We start from the raw sequence: 16,736 nt of genomic DNA, 5'->3' as shown, positions 1-16,736 counted from the left end.
GAACCTCCAAAGGTGATGAAAAGGAGGGGGGCTAAGCAGGAAAGAAACTTTGCATTTTTCCAGTCACATGTGCAAAGTGATAGCTGGGCCCTCACCTTTGCATTTATCGCATGTCGGGTGGCATCTCTCACAGGTCTGTGTGCTTTGCTCCTCGTAATGATGCTCTGGGCAGGTGCGATGACACTGTCCCTTGGAGCGGAGCAGATAGAAGAAGGGATCGCAGGACAGGCAGTCTGTGGGCTGTGGGCCCCGGCACGCCTTGCAGCTCCTGCTACACCTCTCACACCGCCCTGTGGAGTTTTCTGCGTAATATCTGGACCAAAGAGGGAAGCAAAGTTTCAGTACCCAGCTTTGCTCTGAAGTTGGGTGTGGTGGAAAAAGTCATGGTTAGTCAGATAAGGTTCATTTATAAGCTGGGTGCTTTTAGACTCTTTACTTGCTAGACTCATTACTGAAGATATTAATAAATCTAACAAGCCTCAGTTTTCTCATCTGTAAATTGGGCATTACAGTCCATTCCCTGCTTTTTGTAGAGATTAAGTTAGGTGACATGCACAAAAGGACCTAGCACGGATCACATGTAGTAGTGCCACAATGATTGCTCACTGTCCTTGCCTTTCATATACCCATGTCCTCTTCTACTTGAAAATTCAGATGTTAAATCATATTGAATGGAATCAGGGAATGGAAGGTATTTTAAATGTACCTCAGAGTGGTTCTTCTCATTTTTCAATTAAAAAAAATCTTGAAATAGAGGATGACATGAGTGATGTTGACCTTTATATAATAATATATGACCTTTTGAAAAGACTTTGAGGCTAAATATAATAATAGTTATTACCATTTATTACGTTTCTACTGCATGCCTGGTAGGACACTAGGGACTTGAGAAACATTATTTCACCTCATTGAACCTAAAAATGAAACAGTAGGGTATGGCAGTTAGGAGCTTGCCCTTTGGAACAAAAGTGCATGGAATCAAAGCCTAGCCATACCCCTTATAAGCTCTGTGACCTTGAACAAGTCATATAACATCTCTGTGTTTCAGGTCTGTAATACAGGGCTAATATTAGTAGCTAAAATTAAACAAGTTATATTACTGAAAACCTTGTTAGAATAGTGCCTGGCACATAATAAATACAGTTGACCCTTAAATAACTCGGGTCAGGGCATCGACCTTCTGCGTAGCTGACCCTTCGTATAATTTGATACTCAGTCCTTCATATTTGTGGTGCTGCATCCTCAGATTCAACCAGCTACAGATTGCATAGTACATACTTAGTGAAAAATATCTGCATATAAATGGACCTGTGTCTGAACTGCACAGGTGATGTGGTATTGCATTGTTCAAGACCACCATAATTAATGTATGTGAGTGATAATTGTGAGTTTTCTGATTAATCCTCACAGCAAACCTTATGATCTAGATATTATCCCTATTTTACATGCATAAAAACTGAGGCTCAGAGAATTTAGTCAACTTGCTTAAGGTCAAACAGCTCTTAAAGTGGGACAGTACAATTTGAACGTATCTGTTAAATGCCACTATAACAAGCCATACATTATTTGAAGGTAAGCATAACATTTTCAAATAAGATAGAGGAGAGAAAAGGAATCATTGCCAAAGATAAACTTCTAGGCATCACTGGACCCATCTTGAACTGTCTGGACATTGGCACGCTGAATTTATCCTAGACACCAGAAGGCTCACCCTTGGTTTCCCTGGTGCAAAACTCTTGGGCCCGTTAGGTTTATTAAGGTTGATTTCAGGTCCACTAACTTGCTGACAGCCAAAACCATAGCTCGGTAATGCTGAGCCTGCCCCTACCCGGCTGCCAGTCACTGATCTGAGTGAGTACCGGTACCTCAGTGGCCCCACTCACAGCACATCAAGCTTTGTTTCACCTTCTGCAGTGAAGGAGGAACCATGGCCACTGTGCGTCAGTTATTAAAACTCTTGCAGGGAGGATATAACTCAGTGGTAGGGTGCGTACTTAGCATGCATGAGATCCTGGGTTCAGTCCCTAGTACCTCCATTAAAAAAGAATGAATGAACTACCCCCAGCCCCCCCCCCAAACCAACAACAATAACAACAACAACAGAAACCTCTGAGGTGTTTGAGAGACCAGGTGATGAAAAGAGAGCATAAGAATATCCATCCTGAACTGAAGAGTTGATAAAGATCACCTGCAACTCAAAAGAGAAAGCCACAGGGAAAAGTGAGAATCTAATTTTCCACAGACAGGATTGAAGTCAGAAGATTGATTTTTTTGCATTGGCTCCATTATGTATTAGTAGCTATGTGACCTTGGGCAAGTCACTTAACCTCTCTGAGCCTCAGTTTCCTCATCTGTAAAATGGAGGGAATAATATCAATCTCATAGGATTATTGTGGAATCAAATCATAATATAAAGACACCTTATGAGTGGAATACTTTGTAAACTTTAAAGCAGCATGAACATTTTTTCCTAAAGTTGTTACTATAGATTGTTATTAAGATGAAAAGTATCAGTAGGAACCATGCAGAAGATAGCTTATCAATAGCCAAGTATGTTTTAAAAATTACTAAAAAGAGTGATGCCAAAGGAAGACAATGGCAAGTTGACTGTCCAATTGAATGACAGGTATGAGGCCACTGCTTAACCTTGATGGTGCCTTTGCCTGAGGTGATTAGGAAGTCACTGGAGCCTCAGAGCCTGGAATAGGATCTCGTGCATAAGTATAAACAATAACTGGGGCCTTAAAAACCTGCTCTGAGGTTAAACACCAAAATAATGATGCGCACGGGTCCGGGTGCAGAGGATTAGACACCAGCTTTTCCAAGGCAATGAGATTTAACGTATGAAGTTCATGCACGTGGGTCATTGGTTTTACACAAGGAACTATTGCGGTTAAGTATCTCCACTTCTACCTCATTAATACTGCATTTATTCCCAATTAAAGGGATTGATGGCAACCTGTCCCTCTCCTCCCAACGGGGAGCTTCACACGCCATGGAGCATTTGTTTTCTTAATCCCAGTCTGCAGTCTGTTTAGGGTTTTTTTTTTGGGTGTGTGTGTATGCATAAGAGTATTTAATGACTTAATTTGAGGAGGATGGAGATTCTTTATATGGCATCTGGATCTTTTTATTAGAATAAAGGTGAAGGGCTGAGCCACATAGCTCTCTCCTCTTTCTTGCCTGGAAGGGATCTTTCTTTATTGATCTACATGGCTGGTGTTCTTTGAGGGCTGCAGTGAGCTCTGGCTGAGTGTTGTAGTAACCTGTGTGAAAAATAAGATGTGTTTTTCTTCCAGGAGCTTATAATTTTCTGGGAAAGAGATACATAAGAAGAAGAAGAAGCTCTTACAAAGTCTTTGTATCACTCATCTTAGACTTACCAGGTGCTCTTTATTAAGCATGTGTTGAATGAATGAGGTAAATCAGAGCACAGGGCAGCGTATAGCACTAGAATGGGTGATACGAACAGTGACTGCTACAACGACTGAATATAATAACTGAAGATAAGAGATATCCTAGTTTGGGTAAAAGTACTTGGGGGAGAGTCCAAGCTTACAGCCCTTCAGTTTGGGTCTCAGTGCTTTAGATTACTTGTTGGGTGGGAAGAGTTAATAACGGGCCTGCCGTCAGTCTTTTTTCTCTTCTGGGGGTGCTTGGGGACAAAAAAAAAAGGATGACCCTGTGTCAAATCCTCTTCCAAATATGCTGGTATCCAGGCCTTCTGAAAATACACTAGCAGGTTTTCCTAGCAGAAAAACACACAATGGAGAGCTCTTATCTGTGAAATTCTTTTAGAAAGATATGTCTGTGTATCTAGATTGCTTATGGTAGCCAAACCTGTAATTTGTGGATTTTGAGGGGCATGGCATGTTGGAGGATTAGTAGGGTGTAAGGGGAGATATTTAACTGAAATTGTTTCCTTTATAAAATCAATGCTTCATGTACATTGCTTAGACCTCATGTATTAAATCTCATCAGAACATATCCTCGTGCAGAAGAGAAAGAACCTACATTCATAGTGTTGGACTTCTCTAGGGGAAGAACGCTTCGCCTCTGCCTTGTAATTGCTTGTGTCCTTTGCATTAGTGATGTTTGACATGTGGATCTGGCGTGACAGTCTGACTCTTTGTTTTCTCATTGGGTCACTCTGTCTCTCCTGTTTACTCTTCCATTACTGTGAGTTGGCTGAAATGCTATAGAGACCATGAGATTTGGGTTGGATTCTCACCTTTAGTTCTTGCTAGCTGTGAGACTTCAGTCTGGTTATATAAGTGTTCAGGACTTAGCTTCCTCATCTGTGAAATGGGTTTGCTAATAGTGGTGTCTGGAGTGGTTATGGGGTTAAATGAGGGGAAAGTGTGTTGAGCACCTCACCCTTCCCTGCACTGGGGCAAGCACTCCTTTCCCAGTTGAAACCAGCCCAGCCGGCAGGAGAGGCACTGCATGCTGTGTCCACCTTCACAGGTCCTGCAGGAGCTGTGGCAGGGGGCACACCGGTGGCTGTCCTCATCGGCGTAGTAGCTCTCGGGGCAGTCTTGCACGCAGGTCGTGTCTGCCAGGGGAGGAAAAGAGTCTGTCTTGGTACAAAGTATGACACATGTCTCCCAAACCTTGATTTGCTCCCATGGTGGGGCGGGGGTGCAGAAGGAATGAGACAGTGTTCCCGGGGGCTGATGGATCTCCTAGGAGCTAAGATGAATGTCCAAGAAATAGAATCAACCGTAAGTCCATTAGGGGTTGAAGAAAAACAGGTCAGAGTGGACTGGCTGTTTTGGGCAGGACAGAAACCATGGTCTGTCAACGTGAGCTAGAGGATGTACAAGGTTTCCCAGGGAGCACATTCGAGGCAGGGGCTAGGGTAGCAGGAGTCAAGGCTCCATTGAAGAAAATGGGGCAGAGGTATAGTTTAGAGGTAGAGTGTGTGCTTAGCATGCACCAGGTCCTGGGTTCAGTCTCCGGTACTGAAGGAGTACCCCCATTTAAAAAAAAAAAAGAAAATGGAAAATACAGGGCCACTGTGATGACAAGTCCCCACAATTTAAGATTTGGCCCTGTTTTGCTGTGCTGTCCACACAGTGTGGCTCTTGAAATTTAAATTAATTAAAATGAAATAAAATTAAAACTTTAGTTTCTCAGTTGTGTGAGCACAGATATAGAATATTCCATCAGGACAGAAATATGGCTATATGGATAGTGAGACACTATTTTGCCCATGTATTTAAAAAATTAGATCGTAACCATATATCCTCTGCTCTAAACAGCAGGGTGAGTGGGAGTCGAGTTGTACAGCCCCGCGCAACCCCAGGCCTTCTTCCACGCACCCCAGTGGAGTCACTGATTCCTGCCTTCTCAATTTCCTTAACAGCATTTAGGGGTGGAAGTTGGGGACGGGTTAATCATAAAGTTAAGACATGAGATTTGCTGGCTTCACAGTTTAACGTGCAGTCTCAGAGACAGCTTATTCCCCCGCTTCTGCTTAACCTCACAGAACAGAAGCCAGGCCCTCCTGCATTATTAATGTGAGCCACTGGTCAGCTCTGTGCTGGAAGCCAGTGTGTCCATAACTTCAGTCAGCATTAAGCGCGGATACTGGTGGGAAAACTAAATGGTATTAGAGGTGCTGTAAAAAATGCTGTGGACCCACCCAAACTCTGTGCTGGGAGACTGTCTGAGCTGCTCGAGGGCAGGGGCCATGTCATTCATCTCTGGTTTTCCAGACCCCAGCACAGTACCAGGTCCCCAGGTTCTGTTCAGTGGCTATTCTGTTAGAGATGGATGTTGACAACGGTTGATTGTCCAGCTGATGTAGCTGTTAACTAGGGGGAAGCCTGAATCTCCCAAAGATGAAACACCTCTCTATTAGGTTCCTATTGCTGTTGTAGCAAGTGACCATAAATGTAGTGGCTTAGAACAGTACAAACGTATTATTTTATAATTCTGGAGGTCAGAAGTCTAACATGAGTCTACAGGGCTGTGTTCCTTTTAGAGTCTCTGGGGGAGGATCTATTTCTTTGCCTTTTCTAGCTTCTAGAGGTCACCTGCCTGCCTTGGCTCATGGCTCCTCCTCTGATTTCAAAGCCAGAGCATCTTCTCTCTGTCCCTCGGTTCTGACATCACACCACCTTACACTACTAACTCTGGTTATCCTGCCTCCCTCTTATTAGGACCTGTGAGATAATCCCGGGTGATCCTCCCCAAATCAAGGCCATTACTTTATAATCTGCAATTTTTTTTTTTTTGCCATGTAAGGTGACATATTCATAGGGTCTGGGGATTAGGATGTGGACACTTCTAGGGAGATTATTATTCAGACTATCACAACCACCAGAGGAATTTATAACTAGGCTGACCCTGTGGGTTGGTGGTGAGGGGCAGGGTGGGAGAACATAAGAAGACCAGGTCCTTGCACATCCTGTATCCAGCCCTTGGGGGACCATGGCTCTGTGTCATACACCAGCCCTGAAGTCTTAGTTCTAGTCCAATTTGTATCCCTAGTTAAAGGGAAGACAACCTTGTAATGATAAGATGTCTTCCTATCTGTATTGAAGGCATGTGAGGTGATCACTGGTAACACTGTAGGTTGGGGATAATTAGAAAAGAGGGTCCCGGGGGTTGGGGTGATAGAGGGGATCTGGAATGTTCTCCTGAAGCAGCCACTGTGGGGAAGAAGGTTCACCGAGATTTGTGCAAGAGGGGCTAAGATGGATGGAAAGGAAGACTGGTATCCTCAAGTGTTTTCTGTTGGGCGGCAGTCAGGAACGGAATTGGGTGTATCTGTCCCTGTCTTAGTGGGGAATTGGTGCCCTTGCTCATGGTACCTCAACTGGAAGTGGAAAAAATTGCCATGCATTCCTACTTTGAGTGTCTTCTCAGTTCTACTCTGCTGGGTTAGGGAGAGCATATGTGAGGACCTCTCCCGGTTAAGCCGATTTCTGGTGTCCCTGGAAACCTGAGGGCGTTGCTTCACATTAGTGGAACCTTCATATCTGATCTGTAGGAGCTGGACAACCTCAGATTGTGCCACACTTTGTTCAATATGATTCATCAATCACTGGATGCTAAATCACAGGGAAATGTTCGTGAGGAGCTGAATACCTGCATGTTCATAAAGTGTCTCTCCCCAGACTGGTTATTAATCACAAGGGAAAAGTAACTATGCAGTAGAGAAATTGGACAGCACCCTGAACAGAGCACCCAAATTAACATCACCTGTGAGAGGCAGGGGACCACCGTGTGCCTCTGGAGGGACATGACGTCACCTGTGAGGTATCCTGCCTGAGGGTGCATGATCTCCATCTAATCACGAGGAAGCTTCATGCAAACCCAATGGAGGGATACGCACTGTGTTCAAACGTCAATATCATAAAAGACAAAGTCTGTAGAAATGTTTCAGGATAAAGGAGGCTAAAGAGACGTGGAAACTAAATGCCATAACTGACCCCAGACAGGGCCCCGTTCCAAAGGGGAATTGACAAAATTATAATACACTGTTCGTTAAAGGATTGTATCAGTGTTAAATTCACTAGACTTGGCGACTGTACTGTGGTCACCTAAGAGAGCATCCCTATTCCTCGGAAGTACATAAGGCAGATCTTGATTTATAGTGCTTCATAGATACTGCATTTTTTTACAAATTGAAGGTCTTTGGGCACCTAGCATTGTCAGATGGTTAGCATTTTTACTTTTAGCAATAAAGTATTTTAAAGTTAAGATTGTTTTTTTAGAGATAGTGCTGTTGCACACTTTTTTTTTTTTAGGAGGAAAAGTTATTTCATGGAACCAGAATAAACCACTGAGAAAGTCAAGAGGCAGTACCAAGACTAGAATTCAGGTCACTTAATTTCCACACACTCCTGTAACAGAGCTCTCCCTAAACAGGTGGTTAAAATACCATCCCCCTGATTTGTGGACATAAGTGAACCTATCAGTTGTGTAAGTCAGTCTGATGCACGTCACTAACCTGGTGACTGACTATGCCATGAGGGCCACAGCCCATGGATAAGGTTCGCAGTGACTCTTCGAGGACTCTCGCACACTAAGGCAATAGCTGATACCCAAGTGTGACTCCAGCCTCGATAATGCTGTTGCACACTTAATAGGCCACAGTAGAATGTAAACATAACTTTTATATGCACTGGGAAACCAAAAAACTCATGTGACTTGCTCTTGGTTTATTGTGATACTCACTTTCTTGTGATGGTCTGGAACCAAATATCACATGTCACATGCAATATCTCTGAGATACGCCCGTCCTAAAGTATTTGTGGGAGAGGGGCCATGATGTAGGTAACATATCCTTAGGTGGTTAAAAACAATACGTGGTGAATTATGTACACATATACATCGAGCATGAGAGAGTGAGAGCAAGCAGATGAAAAGGGAAACAGGGTAAGAGGTGCCTGTGCAGGGCTCTTCGTAGTATTGTCCTTCCCTCTTGCATCTCTTGTGTAGGTGTGAACAATTTCCAAAGACAAAGTGAAAAATTTTTTAAATGCCAGTATCTACTGAGCATCAGGTGTCATGCAAGGTAGCTTCCCAAATGGAGGGAGAGACCAAGCCCTCCTTAGAGGAAAAGGGACTCACTGAGAAGAAGGCTGTCCCGCAGGCAGGTGTGACACTGGTCCTCCGAGGGCCCCGTGCAGCGGAAGCACTTGGCGTGGCAGGACTTGCAGGCCAGGGCCTCCCCATCCCAATACTCAACGGCGGCACATTCGGTGTGAGGCACACAGCCCCCGTGGTTGTTCAGCCTGAGGCCTTCCCGGCAGGTGGTGCAGGTCCCTGGGGACGAGCAGGTCTGGCAGGACTTGTGGCAGTCTGTGGGCGGGGTGGGGACAGCAGACCGAGAGTCAGAGAGGGCCTGGCGCCCCTCTAAGAAATCGGTTCCCCTGGCAAGTGTGCCTGTGTTCCTCAGTTCTCCAGAGGTTTCTAGGGCTTTGTGCCATGGGAGTTGAGGCCCTCAGGTGGAGCCTTCTTGTTGCAAAATGGGGGGAAAAAAATGGCTGGTTCACTTTCTCTGAAATCCCCAGAGAGCCCCTTCCTGCAACAGCTGCTTCAGAAATATCAGTAAGACTCACTCTAATTACTCAAACTCAACAAGATAATAATAAGCAGTTGTACAGAAGCATGTCCCACTCCAGGCTGTGGGCTTCTCACCACCATCACCCCTACTCTGGTCCTCCTCTGACTCCCAGAATGCCTTGCACTTACCGCTAACCTAACAGTTGTCGAGATGTATCATTAAATACCTGTTGACAGAAAAGGCCTCTTTTGTATCATTTGTGAATGCAGTGCCTATGAGAGGGCCTGGCATGTAAGAGGCACACAGTAAATATTTGTTAGACAAGTAAAACGAGAACGGTTCACTCCTACCTTGGGAGTCTAGCTGTTGCTGTTCCCTCTGCCTGGAATTCTGTCTGCATGGTTTGTTCCCTCCCTTTTTCAGTGATCTCATCCAGGCCGCCTTCTCTCTAACTTCAGCCTCATCCCACCCAACTTCCTGTCCCCCTTTCCCGCCTTATTTTTCCTTTTGACTTAGCTTCTTTAGAGTCTGTCTTCCCCAATTGAATGTAAGTTCCATGAGGGCCGGATTCTGTCTGTGTGGTCCCCGCCGTTCCCCAGGCCTGGAAGAGCACACAGCACATAGTAGGTCCCCAGGAAGCACTCTCTGAGTGGATACATGTGTGGTATTAGTACTGTGTTATCATCTCATTGTCTTTTGTAAATCTTCACATGAGAATCCTTTTTGATCAGCCACTGTTGTCAGGAGGGTTAACATTATTCATTGCTAAGAAAAGTTCTATCATCAAAGCTAAGGAATAATTCAGTTAAAAATAAGTAATATATTAGAGCAGACTCAAAACATGCTTCCTTAAGCAGGAGGGGAAGAGGTGGGATGACAGCTCTGGGGCTGGAACTGGGCAAACCCCAGAACCTGCGTTGTCTTGGCAGAAACCCCTAATCCCAACGCCCTGGGATGTGATACTCGGCCGTGCACCTGGACATCTTTACCTTTGCAATCTTTAGTCTCTTTCTCATAGTAAGTTCCTTCTGGGCACTCATCCAAACACCGCCCGTCATAGAGAACCAAGGAGTCCTCGGCACAGAGGTCGCAGTCATCTGCTGAGGGCCCACTGCACTCCAGGCAGTCTTCATGGCAGGGAACACACTGGCGTGCATCCGCGTAGAAGTGGCTGGGACAGGACTGATGGCACGTATCCTTGTACAGGAAGGACTCAGGCATGCACTCTGGGGGAAGGGGAACCAGCAAGTTACCCCAAGGGGGACAGGGGAAAGGACTTGATTCCTTCTGCAGTGGGCTAGCCACTTTGGCTCATTTGACCCAGTGTACATTTACCCCACCTCCACCCTCCCAAGACATGTCTTCTGTGTCTCTCAAGCCCTGGCATGAGAGAGGAGACCACACATGGTGGCCCAAATAGACAGTGCAGGTTCCACATCCTGAAATGATCTGCCCCTTGGAGGTGAAAAAATTGTAGTGCTGGCAGATAAGTCATGGGAAAGATGCAGGAGGTGTTGTTCTGAAAACCCAGAGGGCATTGGCAGATTTTTAAATTTGTATTGAGCACCTCAGGCTCTGTTTACTACAGAAAGCAGTTTAGGAATTCATAGATTAGTTTTTCATCCACTGAGAGGGTTGACTAATGAAATATACATGGGTAATCAGCATGAAGACTTCGTTGTGCGTTTACTTTATTTGTGCCTATTCTCTTATTTTGGAGGGAATTCCAGAAAACACTTTGGTTACACCCAGAGAATCCTTTGGATTGGCCAGAGCCAGTGAAATGAGTCTGTCTTATTCTGGAGAGGAAATTAGATAGCCTTTCTTAGGAGGCAATTCCAGAGAAAAAATTCCTAACCAGAGTACTGTTCTCAAAGTCTTAGAGTTACTGGAGCTTTTCTTTTGTATCTTTTATCGCAGTTGAAATTCTCTGTGTTTTATTAAGATCAGTCTCTCCTCTGAGATTTTTTTGCTCAAAGAGGCAGAAACTTTGGGTTCTTGTCTGTATCTCTTGCACCTGGGATAGTGCTTGGCACACCCTCAGTGCCCAGTGTGGAAGAAATCATGTGGGAAAGGGGCTCTTGTCTGGCTTAATTTGAAGAGTCCACAATGGAAAGGCTGTATGTCACCCTCCGTTTCCACGGTGACACACATGGAGGTAAATTTCAGTAAAGGTACAGAGACTGGTTCCCAGTTCTCCTTGGACACCGCACCCTCAGATAGTCGGCCCCCAGCTGGGGAGGCTCGGCAAAGCCACGCTCCCCACTGTGATGCTCCCAGGTACCTTTGCATGTTTTCTCATGGATGCAGTCCTGACACATCTCTGGGCAGCGCTTGCACATCCCCTCCACAGCCACGTGCCTCTTGGGGCAGGTCTCCTGGCATGCCCCCTGGTCCAGAACAAGGCCCCCTTCACACGAGTGGCAGTAGGTGGCATTTCCCTCACATGTTCTGCAGGAGGAGCTGCAGCGTTGACAAGTGCCGTCTTCTGCATAGAAGCCCCTGGGGGGAGAAGAGAGAGCCCCTGGAGAAGCTTTCCAACTAGGGCAGTGATTCATACCTGGCAGCCAAGAGTTAGGACTGAGAGCGGAGGGGCCAAGGCTGTTGTTGACCGAAGTGTACCCATCAGATACCCTGAGAAAGTACGCTGAAAAGCCAGTCTGGAAAAATAAAATGAAACCATGGCTATTATCCTTGTGAGTTCGGTGTGTTTGAAAACAGCTTTTAATTTGTATATCATTTAGTCATCTTCTGATGTTCTATTTTATCTCCTAATTTTCATTTTTTTTCTTTTTTTGGTTAGAGCCATATGATAGACAAAAAGCTTTTTATCCAATTTAATATGTTTTTAAATTTAAAAACAATTTTAAATGTAACTGTTAAGAAGATTTTCTTAGAAGGCTCAAAAGTTTAATGACCTATAACATTTTTGTATATGGAAAGAAGGGAACTCCCTTGGAGTAATCATCTGAAACATGGGGACCACCTTTGCCCACTGGAGTGTGGACACCTCCCTTAGAGCCACCACAGCCACTGGCCTTTTGGTGAGGACCACTGAGAAAATTGTTGTGGGATCCCCTTTAACCACTTTTGTTCCTCATGCAGTAGAAGCTCTCCTGAATTCTCACAATATTCAGCATTTCTCAGTCAGCCGCCGCCTCACCTCCCATGAAGTCTTTCTGTTAACTGCTCCTCACCTAACTGTTTTATGTTGTAATAACCTTAACCTGGCTGCTCTTCTCCCCTCCATCACTGAGGCCGTACTTCACAACTGCTTAACGTGGATGGGCCACCTCGCGATTCCCAGTAATGATCTACAGGGAATTCCTTGGGTAACACTGACTTCTCATGGTGAAATGATGGTTCACTGATGGTCTTATTTAGAAAGGTGACAATGGCAAGTACTGTGCTAGGTATGTTGTTATACTTCCTTTTGGTGGTGTTGAGGCAGCCTCTTACCCTATGGCTCTGTCAGACCAGCAGGCTGAATTACATGCTCTTGCACTGGCTTGTATGTTAGCCAAGGACAAAACTGCCTGTATTTAGACTGATAGTAGAAGCTTTCAGAGCAGCTTATGGTTTTGGAATGTTGTGGAAGCATTGTAGCTTCCTTACTATCAGGGGAAATAAAATCTAATATGACTTCTGTGTTCAGGAATTAGTGAATACCAACATTCATCTGTCACCATAGCTCTTAAGAGTCCAGGACTTCTAAACTTGACTCGCTGGAAGCTAAAGGAAGCCACCTTGCTGATGCTTCTCCAAGGAATGCTTCCCTTAAAGGAACCAACAGCAACCAAATGATATTCTATGCTATCATTTTCTCAAATGATAATTTAGAAAAAATTGACCACAGAAGCCCAACATTTGGCCTCAGAAAAGGAGAAACAAGTTTAGAAATTGAACAACTGTTGGTTTGATTAAAAATATAAAGCTCTAGTTTGGACCACATAACAAGCCAGTCCTGCTGGGGACTCTCAAATTCCCTCCGCTCACCACTGTGCATGCATCAGACCTTCAGTCTATGACAGAATGAGAGCCTCCATGAATCAGTGTTGGTGAGGAAACTTTAACAAGGCCACACAAAATGTTTACCTCACGTGTCCAAAGTACAACCCAGGGAAGCCTGTTCATACTGATCACTGACAGTTTAAACTGCCTAATGGACCATTCAAGGTCTGGTAAAAAGAATTATATACAACTTCCTCTGTCTAGTGGGCGTAACTATGTTTTAGTTAAGGTCTGTGTATTTTCACACTGGGCTGAAACCTTCCCTTGCTGGTAGGCTGCTGCCTTTTCTGTGGCTAAAATCCCTGTGGAAAAGATTATCCCTACTTGGAACTGCTCTTGAACTTCATTGTGATTGAAGAACCTGTTTTTACTGGCCAGGTGCTTCATCCAGCCTGCACCGTTTGACCAGTTTTACAGCACTTGCACTGTGCCCATCACCCTCCACCCTCTGGTTTAGTTGAATGCACTAATGGCATTACTAAGACTCAGCTGGCAGAATTTGTAGAGGTGCTCCAAGTGCCTTGGCCAAAAGCAGTGACAGGGGTCCTTCTAAATCTCAGATCCACCCCTTTTGGAGTTCATGAACTCTCACCGTTTGAGATAGTCACAGGATAGATTACACTTGGCTCCTGCTTCTTTTGACCCTCAAGTGATAAAAGGAGAGATACTCCAATATTGCAAGGGCCTAATTGCTTCTATTGAAGATAAGCATGCTTTGGTAGAGCAGTATTTTCATAGACTAGCCCTGGGAGGTGAAGCCCTTCATCATACCTGGCAGCCTGGAGAGTTCATCTGTTGGAAAGGATACCTTCAGAAGAACTTCCGTCAACCTCATTGGAAAGGCCCCTGCTGGGTACTGCTAACCAGCCGCTGTGCTGCCACACTCCAGGGCGCAGACCCTTGAATTCATGTGAAGAGCCTAAAGAAACCACCAACCCTCCCTGGAGCTATGCGTCATCTGACCTGAAAGTAAAGATTTCCCAGAATTGAAGCAGATGACATCTGATGAGATAGAGTTCCCGAATTATCTGAATGAGGCCTGTTGGAAGTTGTTGCTAAACCTTTTATGACATTTTCAGATAAACTCCAGTGTCTATGATCTATATAACATACAGACTTTAGATATAAAGTGCTGGAGAGTTCTCTCTCCTACCCCTCTTTGTTACTTGAATGTGACTTTAATAAGTTTCCAGTCTGTACCCATGCCCTCTGACAGGAGACACTACACCTTCACTACAGAAAAGGCCCTTCTTGACATTGAAGAACAAAAAGCTACTAAAACGAGAAAATCTGACTCTTGACAAACAATGCTTTCAGAGAAAGATCTTGATCAAAAGAGGAAAAGGTTAAAAAAAAAAAAGAAAGAAGTAAGCAGAAACCTCAATTAAATAGAGTTGGGAGACCAGAAGGGGAGCTCTCACACCCTGTGACAATAGCAAAACCCAATGGAAAGAAGAAAGACTCCTTTCTTTCCAGGCATGGACTCAGCCACTGAGAAGCACAGACTCTGTTTACCATAGCCCTCCCAACTTCCTTTTCCTCTCCGTAAAATTGTTCTTCCTTTACCGGGCAGGAGCTTGCTTGTGGCTTGCCATGTTTTCAGACCTCGAATTGCAATTCTCTGCTGATCCCAAATAAACTCATCATTGTTGGAGAAATATCTGGCAGTCTATCCATCAGGTCAACACAGGCAAACACATTTTATGCCTCTGCAACTTTTCTGCTAACATCTCGTTGGCTAAAGCAAATCAAATAACAAAGACCACGGTCAAGGATCAGGGAAGTCCATTCTGCTTCTTGTGGGAGTTGCTGCTGTTACAGGCAGAGGGCATAGATGCAAGGAAAGGTGGAGAATTGCAGCAAGTAATTCAGTGTACTGGAGTCCTCTTTGAACCCTAAAGCCAATGAGAAACCACTCTTACCCAGCATCTTTACTCGATGTTTTAATTAATTGATTAACTCATTCACACCCATTTAATCATTCTTTCAGTCATTATTTTCTTATATTTATTTAGTAAACAAAAATGTGCTGAATGTGTCAGGGGTGAATAGAAGTAAAATCTCTAATGTAGTTTTAAGTAGAAAAATTGGAGGAGAAAGCAGTCTAGGTAGCAGAGGGGGAGCTCAGTGGCATCCAGATGAAAGCTAAGGCCAGGCTTCCTCACTCATGAGTGTCCTTAGTTTTATTTTGGACCATGATGAATACTTGAACTGTACCACTTTGTCCAATTAAGTCAATCTCTTAAAAATGAATTTGACAAGACAGTGGATAGAAATGTATTATATGCTCATCAAGAGTTTGAATTTGAGAAATTCATAGTTAAGGAAATTTAGTGCGTTCTTAAACATATCACATCTACCTGAATGAGAATTTGGTGGATTCGACTTTCTTTATGTGTAGCAAGGAATTGGCCTCTTCCAAAGAGGGGTCTGGCCTTTCTCCCTAACTAACTTTTAAATTCTTAGAATTTTCCAAGTGGTAGGAATGTCATAGGTCCCTCTGACCATACCTGAAAGTTTATGCTAACAAAATGACTCAGGGTGGGGCAGTCACACCCTATAGTTTTAGGTTAGGGATTGGCCATGCAAGAAGGACCAACCTGTGTTTAGTGATTGGTGGCTTTGGGCCATGTGATATCACCTGGCCTCTGGGGAATTTTCAGTGCTAGACCTGCTCAAGGTCTCTACAGAATAGTTTCTGGGCATTCAGGATTAGCAGTTCTAGTACAGAATTGGAAAAGATGCAACATGAAGAAATCTTTTTCAGACTCTTCTCATAAGGGAGTCAGTGTATGTCAGGTGAGATGCTGAAATGAAAGAGATGGATTCAAGCAAAAAAGGAAAAAAAAAAAAACCATTGAAGGCTACTACTAACTCAAAAATACGTGAATCTCAGAAGCTGGAGGCAGGTGGAAGGCAGCGTGAAAAGGTGTTTGTCAGGAAGCCACTTATCTAAAAGCAGCCTTCTCCACAGAGATCTGGCTAGTAATTTGTCGTGCTGTCTTCTCTGCACTTACAAGACTTTTTTGTTAATGCTTTATGTCACTGTTGTTTTTATTTAAGAAGACATATTCTTTTGAGAAGAAATGGCCACCTGTATTAAATTGTTAAATTCGAAGTACTTTATGTTGAAGTCTTTCTGTCCAGATAAATATGTATATAATGCAAACGCTGTATGGTCCTGGAGCTTCACCTATATTTTACAGACAGCTAAGGCAGGGACAGCCAGCATTTAAAGGAAGACCATTTTTTCTTCTACGAGTGCTTCAAATCTGTTCATATTTGGTGAATTTGAGCCCACTTTTAAGTTTCCAATTGCCTTTTAAACAATCACTGTCATGATATATGCTGCCACTTAAACTTTTTTCTTTTGATGAACATATACCATATTTGCAAAAGCAGTGGCCACCAATGTCAGTTTATAAATAATCTTGAGTACCTGGATGCCATTTCATTGCAAGTTGTACTCCTGTTATACGTCTTACCGCTATTTTAGGGTGGATTGTACCTAAATGGATGTTTTCTCAGAAACAGCAACAAAGCTGTCAAGCCAGGCTGGGTGTTATATGTTCCTCAGACTCTATCTCCCCTGCTTTATTTGTAAACACAAAGTCAGGGAACTGCATGGTTATCAGACCACCCTACTCAAGACAGCAGGGCACTACTCGTGCAGATTCCATAGTCTGCAGCATTTGGTCATGTT

The 16,736-nt window shown here is 44.1% G+C and overlaps 1 protein-coding gene and 1 non-coding gene across 5 annotated transcripts in view; both read right to left on the bottom strand.

The window, feature by feature from the left end:
- Positions 1 to 16,736, bottom strand: part of PCSK5 (proprotein convertase subtilisin/kexin type 5) — a 413,936-nt gene that overhangs the window by 16,528 nt on the left and 380,672 nt on the right. For all 4 annotated transcript variants that reach the window (XM_074361722.1, XM_074361723.1, XM_074361725.1 and 1 more), the window contains 5 exons: positions 11,307 to 11,524; positions 10,012 to 10,248; positions 8,587 to 8,817; positions 4,378 to 4,555; positions 96 to 313 (listed from right to left, as the gene is read on the bottom strand). In XM_074361722.1, coding sequence (XP_074217823.1) covers positions 96 to 313; positions 4,378 to 4,555; positions 8,587 to 8,817; positions 10,012 to 10,248; positions 11,307 to 11,524 — 1,082 coding nt within the window. The remainder of the gene's footprint in view (positions 1 to 95; positions 314 to 4,377; positions 4,556 to 8,586; positions 8,818 to 10,011; positions 10,249 to 11,306; positions 11,525 to 16,736) is intronic.
- Positions 7,951 to 8,080, bottom strand: LOC123616312 (small nucleolar RNA SNORA3/SNORA45 family). The gene has a single exon (XR_006724299.1). It is a non-coding gene; the product is annotated as a small nucleolar RNA SNORA3/SNORA45 family (small nucleolar RNA).

Source organism: Camelus bactrianus, chromosome 4 (genome assembly GCF_048773025.1).
Source record: "Camelus bactrianus isolate YW-2024 breed Bactrian camel chromosome 4, ASM4877302v1, whole genome shotgun sequence".
Taxonomy (NCBI): Eukaryota; Metazoa; Chordata; class Mammalia; order Artiodactyla; family Camelidae; genus Camelus; species Camelus bactrianus.
The sequence above is the reverse complement of the archived record's forward strand: the minus strand, read 5'-3'. Positions and strand labels throughout refer to the sequence as shown.